General features: G+C 50.9%; 5 protein-coding genes across 7 annotated transcripts; 2 read left to right on the top strand and 3 right to left on the bottom strand.

Annotated features, from left to right (window-relative positions):
• Nucleotides 1-24: 24 nt before the first annotated feature.
• Nucleotides 25-2,659, top strand: LDX57_012152 (putative C6 transcription factor; the record flags this gene model as incomplete). The annotated part of the gene is made up of 8 exons (XM_046093888.1): nt 25-78; nt 143-166; nt 247-368; nt 438-919; nt 969-1,267; nt 1,313-1,744; nt 1,801-2,042; nt 2,104-2,659. 8 exons carry the CDS (start codon nt 25-27, stop codon nt 2,657-2,659), a joined length of 2,211 nt encoding a protein of 736 aa, XP_045949867.1.
• A 136-nt stretch (nt 2,660-2,795) lies between these two features.
• Nucleotides 2,796-3,941, bottom strand: LDX57_012151 (SDR family oxidoreductase; the record flags this gene model as incomplete). The annotated part of the gene is made up of 4 exons (XM_046093887.1): nt 2,796-3,062; nt 3,161-3,364; nt 3,502-3,749; nt 3,884-3,941. 4 exons carry the CDS (start codon nt 3,939-3,941, stop codon nt 2,796-2,798), a joined length of 777 nt encoding a protein of 258 aa, XP_045949866.1.
• An 802-nt stretch (nt 3,942-4,743) lies between these two features.
• Nucleotides 4,744-6,682, bottom strand: LDX57_012150. Of its 2 annotated transcripts, XM_046093885.1 has the most exons (5): nt 6,025-6,682; nt 5,861-5,977; nt 5,749-5,816; nt 5,232-5,704; nt 4,744-5,177 (listed from the first exon to the last, which is right to left on the bottom strand). In XM_046093885.1, exons 1-5 carry the CDS (start codon nt 6,194-6,196, stop codon nt 4,841-4,843), a joined length of 1,167 nt encoding a protein of 388 aa, XP_045949864.1. In that variant the 5' UTR covers nt 6,197-6,682; the 3' UTR covers nt 4,744-4,840. The 2 variants fall into 2 exon arrangements, with proteins under 2 accessions (XP_045949864.1, XP_045949865.1); XM_046093886.1 differs by having other exon boundaries at nt 5,232-5,897; nt 5,958-5,977.
• Nucleotides 6,683-7,432: 750 nt separating this feature from the next.
• On the bottom strand, nt 7,433-9,024 carry LDX57_012149 (uncharacterized protein). Of its 2 annotated transcripts, XM_046093883.1 has the most exons (5): nt 8,481-9,024; nt 8,262-8,417; nt 7,875-8,197; nt 7,756-7,822; nt 7,433-7,687 (listed from the first exon to the last, which is right to left on the bottom strand). In XM_046093883.1, the coding sequence occupies exons 1-5, from the start codon at nt 8,770-8,772 to the stop codon at nt 7,554-7,556; spliced, it is 972 nt and encodes a 323-aa protein (XP_045949862.1). In that variant the 5' UTR covers nt 8,773-9,024; the 3' UTR covers nt 7,433-7,553. The 2 variants fall into 2 exon arrangements, with proteins under 2 accessions (XP_045949862.1, XP_045949863.1); XM_046093884.1 differs by having other exon boundaries at nt 7,433-8,197.
• Nucleotides 9,025-10,227: 1,203 nt separating this feature from the next.
• Nucleotides 10,228-12,254, top strand: LDX57_012148 (putative MFS sugar transporter; the record flags this gene model as incomplete). The annotated part of the gene is made up of 8 exons (XM_046093882.1): nt 10,228-10,299; nt 10,370-10,644; nt 10,706-11,252; nt 11,302-11,389; nt 11,443-11,641; nt 11,697-11,797; nt 11,847-11,945; nt 11,998-12,254. The coding sequence occupies 8 exons, from the start codon at nt 10,228-10,230 to the stop codon at nt 12,252-12,254; spliced, it is 1,638 nt and encodes a 545-aa protein (XP_045949861.1).
• Between the last annotated feature and the right edge of the window lie 2,386 nt (nt 12,255-14,640).

The following is a 14,640-nucleotide window of genomic DNA, read 5'->3' as shown; positions in this document are numbered from 1 at the left end:
TGTGCTTTGTGACATCCCGCCAGCATGGAGCCCGAGGGACCCGAGAGCGACGGTAAGGAGTCGCTGGGCAGACGTGCGGTGAGATTATCTACTCCCATGCACTGTGGCTCTGCGAGTCGAAATGCATACTAACGGTGCATAGTGTGATCAATGCCGTGCCAGAAAGGTATGCTTCTCTTGGCAGTTGTCATATCTCCATATTATCCGCCATGGAGTCGACCCTAATTGCGGACCATCCCCTACTAGATACGCTGCGACAAGCAATCCCCATGCTCGAATTGTCGCAGTTCTCAGATTGTCTGTCGCTCCACTGGAGCTGGGCAGAAGCCTCGTGAGCCCCGTAGAAGAGTTTTGATCTCTAGTCAATAGTACGTGGATGTTATCTTTGTGCCGTTCTATCCACCTAGTGTATCCTGACCCTTTCCCTTCTCGTCCAGTGAAAAGAAAATCGATCTTATCGAGGAACGTCTCGGAAGTATTGAGCAGGTTCTCCGAGAGTTGAGATCCAGCATGGGGTCTTTTAGCAAGTCTCCCGCCGAGCCATATTACCATGCCACACCTGTATCGGGACAGGCCACCCCCTCGACGGCCGAGTTTCGCTCCAACACTACCGCTGCCTTGGACCAGCACGAGGCCGATCCTGCATTTGAGGGCAACTCTTCGCTTGCCGCCCATTCCGCCTACGCGAGTAGATTCCTGGAAACAGCTGTCTCCCGCAGTGCGCTCCAAATGTCGACCCCGAAGATGGGCGCGGCGTTGTCCACGCTGAAGCAGATGGTCAATATGCAGGATAACCAGACGAGCTCGTCAGCCCGGGAAGTCCGTTTTCCCAATCAGCGGGCCATGCCGAACTCTGGGTTGCGCGACCTAATCATGCCGCCTATTCAGAGCGTTCTGCCGGTGTTGCGCCGGTTGAAAGGTACGTTTCTCGTTGGAGAATTGGCGAAGGAATGCTCACGCACTCCCAGAGGACCCGCCAACCGCCTTGCAAGGCTTTTGTCCGTTTATCCCGGCCGAGCGTCTGATCGAGAAATGCAAAGAGGTGTACTTTGCCACGGAGGAATACTCGGACGCCACGTTCATTGTTGTCAATGGAGGGCTGTTCTATGTTTTCTCAGAGTATAGCTATACGGTCAAAGATGACGAGACACGCGAGAATTACCGGAAATATCTGAAGCTTTGCCACGCCAATCTGGAAACGGCACTAGCTAATCTTAGTCTCCTGATGCCCGCGCGGATGGAATCTGTCGAGGCACTGACCCTGGGAGTGAGTTTTCTGCCGTTCGTATACAGAGGCATACTGACCAATTAGGCTGTTCATGCCATCGAAATTTCAAAACCATCGTTTGCTCTGACGCTGACTTCCACTGCGTCCCGTCTGTGCCAAACTCTGGGCTACCACCGGGCGTCTTCTATGGAAAACGACAGTGCGGCTGTCAAGGAGCACAAGAATAGATTGTTTTGGTCGATATATTGCATCGATAAGGCGCTCTCTTTGCGTCTCGGGCGCGCCTCGACCATCCAGGACTACGACATTTCTTTGTCGTGGGAATCGAGTACATTGGTCGGGTTGGAGCCTTACAGGGACATCTACATGCTGTGGATCCGGTTGGCAAAGATCCAGGGCAAGGTGTACGAGAAGCTGTACAGCCCTGCAGCCCTTTGTCAGCCCGAGACCGAGCGAGTGGGCCATGCTCGTCAATTAGCCTCGGACATGCAGTGGAAAGTCATGGAGCCTTTCAAGGTAGGATCCCTAAAGACAGGCACTTATCATAGAAATCAGCTGTTGACCTACGATAGCTTATCTTCAAGACGGTCCCGAAAATGAACATTGTGGAGGAGCTCTACGTTCGGTCTGACGAAGTGTGTCGCTTATCTGTGTTGACTCTCATCTACAGAGCCATCCCACCGCCCCCTGACTCTCCCAGCACCTTTATCAAAGAGTGCATCGAGACGGCTAGGATTGCTCTTGAATCGCATCAGACTTGCATGGCGATGTTCAGCGAGGTGGACGAGTACCTGATGCGGTCCTACTTGCATTGGTAAGTGCGCTTGGAGGGTCCGACATATTCTAATCAGAAGCTGACTATCTTCCCTCCTCAGGACCATACTCTACTCCCCTTTCGTTCCGTTCATCGTCCTCTTCTGCCACATCATCGAAGTCTCCTCCCACTCGGACCTCAAACGCATCGAAGATTTCGTCGCCTCCCTCGAACCAGTCTGCGCTTTGTCCGAGGCGATCGCCAAAATGCACCGCCTCTGCCAGGTACTAAGTACCGTCGCGAGATTATACCTAGAAGCCAAATCCCAGGCCCAGACCCAACAGGACCAGTCCCTGGCCTCTGTGGGTCAGGAGTTCGACTCATACTTTACAGCGCTTGGACTGGCGCCGGCCCCGACCGACGATACGGAAATGCGCTGGACTGCCACTGCTGCTGTTCCAGGTCCAGCTAATCCTGCGGCAGCCGCTACAGTCGCCGCCGATCCGTTGACCGGCGAGATGCCTACCGAGATGAGAGGAGTGGAGGGTCAAGCGCTGCCCATTAACGCACCCCAGACTACCTTGGGGAACTGGTTCTCTGGGAATCAGCACATGATGGGTCTACTCGAGGAAGACTGGTCCCTGTTCGATCCGCGTGCATGGCCGCAACAGATTTAATCGACTATCATCAATTCGGCTGCTTTATACGTAACAGACTGCCACGTCGAGTTCTTCAAACAAAAGCATCGATTATCTTCAACTGCCTTTCACCCATCAATTTGCAAATACGCTAATTGCAGCAGCAAAAGTCCAACTAAATACACTTCCCTCCATCGACGATCATCTCAGTCCCGTTCACGAAACTCCCCTCGTCACTTGCCAGATACAGACACATGTTCGCGACGTCCTCGGGATCCGTCAGTCTGCCAAGTGGCACGTTCCCGATAAACTTCTCTCGGTTTTCAGGCGTATCTGGCATGCCAGTGAACATGGAGAAGAGGCCTGTTCCAGATAAGAGAGGCGAGACGGTGTTGACGCGGATATTGTGCGGACCGTATTCGGCTGCTAGGCCTTTTGTTGCCTGTTTTACCATCAGTTCTGCAATGGCCTCCCATGGACACTTGTGTCGGGTTGGGTTGGAAAGGAAGGGGAAAAGGAAGAGGAAAAGAAGAGGCATACATTCGACACGGCCCCCTTGGACGCATTATACCACACCAATCCAGGTCTGGGTCTCGTCGCTCCCGTCGACGAAACATTGATCATTGAACCGCCTTGTCCCTGCTCGATCAGTTTCGGGATGAAGGCGTTCGTGCCCAGGAAGATGCCTTTCACGTTGACGTTGAAGACGCGTTCCCATTCTGCTTCGGTGACTTCTGCAGTTGGCTGCTCATTCACAGTCAGTCGGTTACCGATCAATCAACCACCTAGCACTTCAGGAACCATGAACCCAACACCCAGAACTCAGAACCCCAAGCCACAAGTAAGATCAATCACAAACCGGGAGGGAACAACAGACAGACCTTATTCCGATACGTCGTCCCCGCATTATTAACCAAAACATCCAATCTCCCAAACCTCTCCATCGCCTTATCCACAACGGCCTTCCACTCCTCGGCCTTGGTGACATCCAGCGCCTGGAAAATCAGATTGTCTGGGTCCTGCGCTGCCACTTTCTGGCCGCCTTCCGCGTTGATGTCTGCGATTATCACTTTTGCTCCTTCGGAGCCGAAGCGGCGCGCGATTGCGGCGCCGAAACCGGATCCGCCGCCTGTATTTTTTGTGTCAAGTTATTTAGGTAGGTGTTGGGTTGGGTGCTATCTCTCTGTCTATTCTAGAACCGAGGGTCTAGGCTCTGAAATAGATAGGATGAGGGAATGGGGGAATGTGGAATGGGATACTAACCCGTCACGATGGCGACTTTCCCTTGGAGTCTTGTTCCGGGAGATGATGATTTTGTCATCTTGCTATTCGATCGAGTTGTTATTGAGTTGTCTGAATATGGATGGCTTGGTTTTGTGTTTGCTGCTGCTGTCCTTGGATGGGTGTATTTGGATGAATGTACTTTACGTGTATGACTATCAAATAGAATGTGAATGTAAATCTGAATGTGCAACGTCACCGATAGATAAACAGAAAAGATATCAGAAAGATGAGGTAGGTAGATATATCCCTTATCCTCGGCACTGTCCAAAGGAGGGGTTACGTTGATCCGGGGTACTCAAGTGCGGAGAAGGAGGAATCGCGGCACGAAGACCGATGTTGATCAGCTTGCTCATTCAGGTTAACTCAGGTTAGTTCCACGATGAAGAGGAGGGGTGGGGTGGGGTTATTAATTGTATTCTGGCTAGACTCTTTGTGCTACAGTGCATACTGTATCGTAGTACTAAGTTTATACTCTGGCTACTAGGTGTCGTGGGTACTTTGTAGGCGATGCCCTGAGTATCGTATACTCTTTCGGATTACTAGGGAATGCAGTAATTCGGCTTTAGTTCTGGCCTGTTATTTGGATTATTTTGGGTTGTCTCTACCTCGGTTTTTTTTTTTTTTTTTTTACAAATTCGAACGGACACCTACGTAGCTGTGTGGCTACTTTGGACACCGAACTGGCCGGTTCGTTTTCAAATATCCAGAGTTTTAAGGATGGTCATCGGATTGACATGGATGGCAATAGTGAATTTCTAGGCTAGGCCTGCGGTGTGATTTATCGCGCTCAAATGAGGCCTACGCGTAGATAGAATACACATGATTTTACCTATCATGTTAGGCGATAGATGCTTACATTCCTCAAAGACTGTCTCCATATTAGTATGCCGGTATATTGTCTCAAAATAATAGAGTACATGGTATACAATCCATCGTCTACCCACCCCTCGAACTCACCGACGTCGACACATCCACCGTCTTTAAAATCCCGCCTGCCTCGACATGAAAATGACCTCCCTCGCTTAGAACCGCCGTCTCGATCCGAGGCTGACCTTGAACATGCTGCATCAGAATGTCCTGGTCGCAGTCCATCTCCTTCAGCTGGAGAGGCGGCCTGACTCGCTCCGCACGGCTGTCGCGATTGCCCTTGCTGGCATCGTTCCCGGATGTGTGCGTCGCGCCGTTGCTGGAGTATTCGTGGCAGACGTGCGTGATGAGAGCTGAGAGGGCGGGGAGACAAGCGCAGACGATGCCGATGGCGATTTCGGCGTTTCTGGTGGATAGTTAGAACTGGTAGAGGAAGATGGTGAGAGGAGAGTGCACTTACCCGCACATGTTCACTCTCATGAATGCGATCGTCCCGTCGTCGGACTGCCCGGTGACAACAATGAGAATCAATCGGATAACGCTGAACGCGCAGGCCATCCCCCCTGCGCCCAGTATGCCCATCACGCGTATCTTCTTCTTCATCGGGAGTTGGAGACGCAGCGTAAGCGGTAACGGGAGTAGGAGGATAATCATGTCGCTGACGACGCTCACGACTGCGTCGGCTAGGATGATGGAGGTCTGGTCGAGACATGATCCGGGCGTGGATGGAGCCCAGAATTTCGAGATGGGGTTGCAGATGCGGATCTTGACGATGACGGCCGGGATGTAGTAGGCTAGCATGACCCCGAGGAAGATGTAGATGAAGATAACGAATTCACGGAACGGTTTGAATACTCGGGTCATGATCCACAGGAGGGATACTTTCGTGAGATATGCGGTCGGGCCGTACATGACCATGGTCACGTAGACGGTCTGTATGTGTGAGTATTATGTATTAATTCGAGCTGAGGTTATACCTTTTGGAATGGAATGAGATGTTCAACCGGTACATCGTAAACATGAAGGCCCCCGCCATAGTGGCCCACTACGCTGAATTAGCACGGTCTGGATAGGCGAGGGATTGCATACTGATGAGAGCAATGGTCGAGTAGCAGATCCCGAGAAACTGCGGTAGTAATGCACTGTTAGCGAATGCTTGGACAAACCTAACTGTGGTCCAACCAACATAAGCACCAAGACAAGTCCCTATCAATCCAGTCAGCATTTAGCTCTTCGTATTCGGAAAGACGCACAATCTTCTTTCGAAAACCCGTTGAGCAGCGATAGGCGGGTGTATGCGCGTAGTCCAAAGAAGATAGTCATTGCGGTAATACATAGTGTCTGGGTTACGGTATTCCACGTCTGGACCGATTTATCCACGGGATTATGAACCGCATCACTATCTAGCGATCGAAGTGAAGACATGATGGATGGACATCCCCGGGAACGCTCGCCCGTAGCTAGGGCTGGCTGGGTTTATGATAAGGGCAGACATGGCGACCAAGCAGGCTCCGACTCAGATTTCGACGGATTATCATGCGCATTGCATCGGGGACCATTGGTGCACTTCGAAGATCCATGGCCAATTAGGTGGGTTTCAGGTGCAGTACAGTCCATGTTTCCAATTGGGGCATCCACGATTACAATCCTTGTTCAAAAAGTCCAACAGATGAAAGCGAAGGTACCCGGTTGGAAACGACAAAAGAAAATAAAAGGAGATGATAGAGAGGATTCGCGTCTAGTAATAGCTGAGTTACTGGCAAATCCTGCACGTTCCAAGCAGGTTATTGGCACAAACAGAACGCGGCATCCCGCCCAGCTGGATGTGCTGGAGAAGCGACGCGATGTGGCTGCTTTCTATGGTCGCTCGCTTGCACTATGCTGTTCGATCAGCGCCAACCCAAGGCAGCCTTAGCGTCCTGATCCTCGTCGGTAGCCCGTTAGCTGGCGCTAACAATACGGATCTATCGAAATTCTTTGTCCGGGAGCCGTTATGTCGTACGATGGGCCAGGGCACGGATGGACCAGAGCGTCAATCCCTGTCAGTAAGGACAGACGGACAGAAACTACTGTCCTGTGGCTTGCTTGACTGATTGACTGATCCGTACGGAGTACTCCGTACTTTGATCAAAACGAGCTTCCTGGAGACGGATCCCACTTGCCGGGACCCGCAGGCCTAAATTGAGACCCTGACTGACTAGCTCGGAGCATCTTCCTGGTTTGTACAGCAAATACGCCTCCTCGTCCCTTTCATGGCAGGGATCTAGAAGTGGTATCAGCCCCCTTAGAATGAACCAGAGACCGATGAGTTTCTTAATTTATCGCTCAGGCCATAATGCAAAGGCTGGCGTATAATGATCTTCCGGGATCTGCAGTGATATGTGCTTCTCAGGTCGACCGCAAGTGGAGACTAGGCTCATTAGACCTGTGATATGTGAAGTACAGTAACCTAACAGTCAGCCCTTGTGAATTGGCTGGCACGACGCAGACAACAGGTGCCAGGATGACAGGTCCAATTGGCATCGCGGAGTCCAGGAAACGACTCTATAGGCCGAACCAACTGCAAGGATCGTCGAAAAACTCCGAATTCACAGCGGTTCAGCAATGTTGATGTGGACCAAATTTGCAGCCGACAGTCATGCAACGTAACATAATCTGTTGGCCGGGGCTTCCTTTTGTCGGCACCATTGTTCTATATTTCTTTGAAATACGAAGACGGAGCAGAATAAAAGGATAGAATTTCCAATAAGGTGCCGTTACATTGCTACCGAATAAAGTCTGCTCAGAAAATTGCCATGACATTTGGCGGCGACGAGACTCCACCAGGCATGTTCAATGGCACCGAGGTCACAAAGAAAGTCCATCGTTGGAGTTCCTGACAAAGGCGAGCCAGTGCTTCTAAATCAAATAGCTCACCTATTATTGGGGGTATTAATGGTATTCATATAAACGGCGCAGCATGCTGATTCGGCGGAATGACTTACCGATTGGCATTCCCCATCCAGCAAGTACATATTCGTGCAGGAAAATATCCGACTGCGGGGGGTAGACCTGTCACATGTTATTTAGCTCGTAGTGAGATGAGCTTTAGCGTTCTTCGTACCTCCCAGCTGATAGTGTCACTAGCGATTGCCGCAAACCCGGAATCCCAGAGCCATCGGAGCACGTCGGTGGTAGCTTCTACCCCTGCATGCTCGGGGCATGGGTCTTCCGAGTACTTCTGCTTGCGCTGGTCGGTCATCACAGTATCCCACTCCTTGGTCACACCGACACGAACAAATAGGATGTCCCCCTTTTGGAAGATGATGCCTGATTCCTCGGCGATTTCTAGGATATCGGAGAGTCGGACCTGATGCGTCGAAAACGTGCTGTACTCCATTCCCCTTTTCTCTGCCCACGTTGCGTAATCGATCAACACTCCACGCCCTATTCAGTCAGATGGTACTTTCGACACCTGGAATACATCGCAGGATGAAATGTGAGGAAATACCTGCGATCCCTTCTCGTGCCCAGTGCTGTAGACCTATGCGGTCGTTCTCCCGGTCATTAATCTCATCAGCCGTCGTGCCCCCGTAGAAAACACGTTGTGTCTGACCAGGAACCGTCTGCGAAAAATGGCGAAGGCCATCCCACTGACTACTTTGTTCTAAGAAACTGTTAGGACGTATACGACTGGGTCATGGGCACGCGGTCCGGGCCGACACCTTACGAGGATTCATAGTGTAGATGTCATCAAAGGCTATTCCGCCTAGGAGGGGAACGATCGTGTGTTTACATGGCTGGCGACCCAAATTTGGGAAATCCAACTTGGTCAAGCCCCAGCTCATGGTCACTCGTCGACCGGTTCTAATTTCGCTTGCGGCAGCCCTTGCCACGACCTCCGGCGTCAAGATGGCTAGCTTCCCAAGTCCTTCTTCATAGCTGCCAGGCTCTCCAACCCACACCTGTTTGGGGTTGGGAAGCTCGTCAAAAGGGACATCGAACGGCGACTTGCTTGCCATGATTCGCGATCGCTGATATTATTTGGAAGATGGGATGAAATCGGGCTGTATCACTGAGCATACCGCGCGAGGGTTTCTGCTTGAATAGCACATTTCAATGCTGGCTGCTTATCTACAAACAGCTTTAGCTCGTATAACCATCGCCATCAGTCTTGTCATCTCGAGGATAAGAGCGGGGAAAATGCGACCATTTGGCGACTATCAGCAATAGAGTTCAGTCCAAGGGCCTCCTCTCCGCACGTACAAGGCGCCAGTCAATAGCATGAGCAAATAAGGATCCTCAAATAGGAGGTGCATGGTTAGCAGACATTGGGCGGTACGGACCACCGGGTAGGGACAAATATCCTAGCCGGACGCCATTGAGATAATAATGATGATCACATATTCCTACCGCATTCGATAGCATTTGCCCCCGGCGTTGCCCCCGGCGTTGCACAGGGGCATGGCTAATATGGCCGCGGAGAAATAGCCATGCAGCGTGTCTTCAAGTCCGAGAATCTCCGTCCGAGGCCATGGCTAGAGTGTTCAATTGCGGTGCGAAAGTCAATGACATCAGCGGAAGGAAGATGGCACCAAGTCAGTTGTGAATCATGCACAGAGGAGAGAGATGAAAGAGGAAAGATTCTGTCCGCAAGAGGAAGAAGAGGATGGCAATCACGGGCTGCTCGTCTCCGCAAGTGGCTTAGCGCCGTGCTTCTACAATGCGTCCATCGAGTCCATCCACAGTTCCGCCATCTCTCCTCCACCATGCACAAAACCTCTCGAATAAGATCGAGAATTTCCTTTTGACTTTAGTTTTCGTGCAACCGCCGCGCTAATCTGTCGCTCTCCCGTATTAGATGCTTCCCTGGTCCATTTTCTCGCCATGACTCGCGCCGGTTACCACCTACTATCGCCTCGACTCGGCTTCGTGCAGATGGGACTAGCGCTCCTCCCAGGATTGATCCCCGTTCAATTAGTTTGCAGATGAGGGAGGGGAAAGACCGACCTCAGAAACACCTATTTCTCGGTCTCACGGCATCCCCGGAGCTGACATAGTAGCTGACTACGGTGCTTGACCCTTCTTGAATTCCACACCGGAGAGTTCCATCAATAAATACAAAAGTTGGAATCAATCAATCGGTAAGGGGCTTTCTTGACCGCGCTTGTATGTATACAAGCCCAGATTATCTAATGTCGACCGGGGTTTGTAGGACTGCAACGAATGTGGATCGTACAGGAATTCTAACGAACCTCCTCCATGCGCGCATTCTCTCTTTTCTTTGAACCTCGGTGACCGAAACATACACCATACTTCTAATATATAAAGTTGGAGATTTGGCCTGACGCGTGCGTGGCGGACCGTACAGGGTTGAGTCGACTAGATCTGGCTTTCCTTTCTTTTTCTGCTATACTGCGAAATCCTTATCCCCAATTGGAGCTTCCCGCATCCTGCACGCGATAGCAATCAACAGTATGGGGATGGCGGGGACACAGACCAGTACATACAACAAGCTGGTGACAATCTTCGTTGCCATTGGATCCTTGGTCAGTATTTCAAACCTTCCTTGGATGATGCGCGAGGGTTGCAATCTAACGTTGTTTGGTCCTTGCACAGACATATGGTTATTGTGCATCGATCATTTCAAGCACGATCGGCCAGCCGGGATGGTACACCTATTTCGATTTACCTGCAGAAGGTGAGCCAGGATATGCTTCGATCACGACCCCGGTCGTCTCGACGGCCAACGGGGTCTTCAGCGCTGGGGGAGCTGTCGGCACGTTGTTCATCATGTGGTCCTGCGATTTCTTCGGCAGGAAGGTCAACATTCAGCTGGGCGCTTTCTTTTCTATGTTTGGAGGCGCCCTGCAAGGGGGAGCCAACTCTCTTGAGTATGCTTTTTCCCTTCTAGATTTACCAACTCGGCAAGCAGGCCATCTAACTACCATGCAGAATGTTCCAAGCCGGACGGTTTGTCTGCGGTCTAGGGATTGGAATCCTAGTAACTGTTTGCCCCATGTATCTCTCGGAAATGTCGTGTGCCAGCCGCCGAGGTTGGCTCGTCGGCCATCATGCTATATTCCTGGTATTTGGGTACATGCTTGCGGGGTGGGTGGGGTATGCATGTTATTTTGCTGATGAGAGTCTGGGAAGCTTTGCCTGGAGATTTCCGCTGTGCTTACAGTGTTTGTCTCCTTTGGTCTTGCTTCTCGGATCGCCGTGGCTGCCTCGGTCCCCTCGTTGGTTGATCTCAAAGGGCAAATATGATGAAGCCAGAAGTGTTCTGGAGAAGCTTCGTCAATCACCGGACGATCCTAATAACCTAGTCGCTAAGGATGAATTCGTTCAGACTACGGAGCAAATCAATCTTGAAGCGAGGAAGCTTGCTGAGTTTGGCAACGTGTGGAATGCAGTGCTGAAGAAGAAATCGTATAGAAAGCGGATGATCATTGGCTTCCTCACTCAATGGGGGGCAGAGTTTGGCGGTCCATTGATTATTGTGAGTTATAGCCCAACATATCTACCTTCACTGCTCACGCTTTCTTCAGAATAACTATGCTGTAATCTTGTATACCAGTCTTGGGATGACGGGACACATGCCCCTGCTTTTAAGTGCCCTTTGGTTGACAACCGCTGGTACCTGACTTCTTGTGATACCATTCCGGAATTCTTACTGATCGTAGTCACAGGTGTCATCTACAATCCGCTCGGTTCTTGGCTGCATGACAAGGTCAATTCCCGCCGAGGCATGTATATCACGGGCTTCGTTGGAATCGTCGTTTGCACGTCGGGTTTGGCGGCCATGACTGCCGAGTATGGCGGTACTTCGAACAAAGTCGGCAATGGATTCGGGGTTTTCTTCATATTTCTTTACTTGGCCTTCCAAGGGTAAGTAAGGGACAAATATGGGACGGCTATACACCCACTGACTCGACGTACACAGCACCTGCTGCGACACTACCATGTACCTCTACGTTTCCGAGATTTTCCCCACCGAGATTCGTCCCATTGGGATGGGATTCTCGCTTTTTGGGCAGTTTGCTGGTGAGTTCACGTATCCATCGTCTTTTGATGCAACCAGCTAACCAAAAAGCCACTATAATTCTGTTGCAAGTGGCCCCAATGGGGTTCAACAATGCGGGGTGGAAGTTCTACCTACTCATCATTTGCTGGTCGGCAGTTTTCATTCCAGGTAAGGACATAATTGGTTGCCTATTCCAAACCACCTCTCACGCATCCCACAGTGATCTACTTCTTCTTCCCGGAAACTGCACAGTTGACTCTGGAGGAGATTGCAAAGCAATTTGGCGAGGAGGTTGCCGTGCAATTGACCGGCGCAACCGACGAAGAGAAGGCCCAGATAGCACGGGGTTCCCCTACAAGACCGGAAAGCTCTGTCCTGACGGAGTCGACCAGGGACCCTGAAATCACAGGCGCGGTACAGCATATTTCTAGTATGTCTGGAGAGGAGGCTCGCCCTGGAGATCCCATGGGCAGATAGACGTTACTGGCGATTATATCAGGGTGGGATCGTATATTCGATGGACGGTGGTAGCTGTATATGACCGAGTGGGAAAGAAGGGGGTCGTGTCTATACGTTTCCAGATCTCGCAGGTAGCTCTCGAAGTAAACGGACGTTTGAATTCTCTTGGCATCTGCTTTATACGGAATATTGGTAGGTTTATAGATTTTATCCAATGCTGAGAGACTGTCCAACGCCGACTAGGTATGTTGCCTGATGGCGGCCAACGGACTGAGGCAGACCAGGCGCTTATCTCATTTCTTCCCCCGCCCCGACCACCAACCTCCTTTAACATACCCCGTTCCCATCCCATCTCGATCTCTTCATTCAAAGACATTCCGACCGAGCAAAAATCTCACCATCACAATAAAACGCGCAGCAGACCGACATACACATACTCGGGATGCAAATAGACGCAAATAGCGGTGTCTTTCAGTGGCCCCCACAAAAGCTTCTATCGGCTCAGGCGCTCAGCGCGACTACTCCGTACGGAGTCCTGACTGGTTAGTGCCAACTTCTGCAAGCGAGAGCGTTAAACAAAGAGGGTCCAAATATGAAGGAGTCGTGAATAGATTACGTCTGGGACCAGTGAGAGCCTATTGAATTCTAAATTCGCCAGATTAATCAAAACTCCGTGGCTAATCAAATCCAGACGGCAGGGCATCTCCACAGGTCTCAACGGTTGACAACATCGTCCGATGAGTAATGGTTAATCTAATTTGGGGGCCAAATTTAGATCATTGACCATACGGAGTAGACGGGTCGAGTATTGGGAATTATAATCCGATTCCTTTGATTATTCGGAAATGGCAATGGCAGATATTCAGGCCGGTCGCTGAGCCATCCATGATTTCACCAACTTCAGGCACCAAAGCCTCATTCCTAAGGTGTTCTGCGCTTGAGTCGAACGCTACGGAGAGCTCTCCACAGCTTTGCAGTTTGCACGCCCTACAAACTCCACCCCCGATGCTCCACGGAGTAATGATTATTTCAATTTTCGCGCTTACTACTGGCTTGATCACAATTGCCGATGGCTCCGTATGAAAAAGAGGGAAACAGGACTTCCAAGTTCCAACCCTGGTCAAACCCACTGGCCACGCGAGAAAATCTGCACCGGTTACACCCTTAGACTAGGCTTAGCATCTGCTCCGACACAATGACCTCATGTGTCTCAGTCCTCTGCGCGAGTGGACCCCACAGCCCTCGGTTTCGCCGGCTGGGGAATGGGGATCTTCAGGCGGTTGTCATGATCATATCATATCTATCATATCATGATCGATTGAGAGATCTCTCCGTGAATAGAGATCTCGTTCAGTGCGCATTATCCGGTCTACCTACTCACACTTTCTGCTCTGACACTCGTATTGCCATCCCACTATCTAAACCCACATACTGGAAATGAACCCCTCGCCCTGCTATCCAGACTGAGTACTCGGCTACTCGCACTCATCTTCGTCCAAGCTCAATCTCCATCCTCAATCTCGTCTCCCGCTAGCTTCAATCTCAACCCGTTCCTAGATCACCATCCCCATTCATCCTGAACATCCGCTTAAGGGGGATCCTTCTGGACCGGAAACCCCACCGTGTCTTAATACCTTATTGTCCCGAGAATCAACCGGCTTGCTCACCCGTGAACAGACTTTCATTCGTGGCGCAGGATGCGAAGTGTTTCTGAATACTGCCGTGCCGGGAGGTTAATAGGGTTGATTGTTTATTTATTTAACTTTTGTTGATTTAACATCTCGAAACAGCTCCTCCATTCCTTTGCCACTTTCCATACCCTTCTCCGTACGGAGCGGAGGATATTGTCATCGTCTACTGTCTAATCAAACTCGGAAAACATAACTAACCGAAACATACTAAGCATACTGTATAGTTTACTTCTCCTCCAATGGAAAACTAACCTACACGGTCCCGCACAGCGGCTCGATCCCCTCCGGGTGAGAGTCAGTGAATCGTGCAAGTGAGTTCCTGGTCCTGAACCCGCTCTTAACCTTCTGGCTGTGCAATAGCGGAAGGGATACGGACAAGGAATTAGATTCCGACTCCACCGCCTGGGCCATCCGGCTCGAGATGTTAATGGAACGACGGACGCGATCACCATAATGGCGCGGATGGGCGGAATGCCTGTACCAGGATTGCGTTGCGCTTGCAGAAGACGGTTATGGTGGCGAGGGAAGGGCTTGGGCGTTTACTAAAGAGCCACTCCGTAGGAGTTAAGGGAGATGGAGTTTTGGTTTTCCTTCTGGTCTAGGTGCCTAGGGGGTGTTCGTGGGCTTTGTTTCTCTTGGTTACGCTTGAGTCGTGGTTCAGGGGCTGGCTATACCGTAGACTATTTCCTAGGGCTGGTTTACGGAGGTAGGGT

The sequence above is a fragment of the Aspergillus melleus genome (assembly GCF_016097325.1).
Source record: "Aspergillus melleus strain CBS 546.65 chromosome Unknown contig8, whole genome shotgun sequence".
NCBI classification, from domain to species: domain Eukaryota; kingdom Fungi; phylum Ascomycota; class Eurotiomycetes; order Eurotiales; family Aspergillaceae; genus Aspergillus; species Aspergillus melleus.
This window is presented reverse-complemented; position numbering and strand designations above follow the sequence as displayed.

Bases quoted from the DNA above. Each gene is read 5' to 3' on its own strand.
- LDX57_012150 (XM_046093885.1), bottom strand. From the start codon at position 6,196: ATGTCTTCACTTCGATCGCTAGATAGTGATGCGGTTCATAATCCCGTG. The intron at 5,817-5,860 runs GTATGCAATCCC...AATTCAGCGTAG, and splicing joins CTCGACCATTGCTCTCATCA to TGGGCCACTATGGCGGGGGC. The intron at 5,178-5,231 runs GTAAGTGCACTC...ACTATCCACCAG, and splicing joins ATGAGAGTGAACATGTGCGG to AAACGCCGAAATCGCCATCG.
- LDX57_012149 (XM_046093883.1), bottom strand. From the start codon at position 8,772: ATGGCAAGCAAGTCGCCGTTCGATGTCCCTTTTGACGAGCTTCCCAAC. The intron at 8,418-8,480 runs GTAAGGTGTCGG...ACAGTTTCTTAG, and splicing joins CATCTACACTATGAATCCTC to AACAAAGTAGTCAGTGGGAT. The intron at 7,688-7,755 runs GTAAGTCATTCC...CCCCAATAATAG, and splicing joins TGGATGGGGAATGCCAATCG to GTGAGCTATTTGATTTAGAA.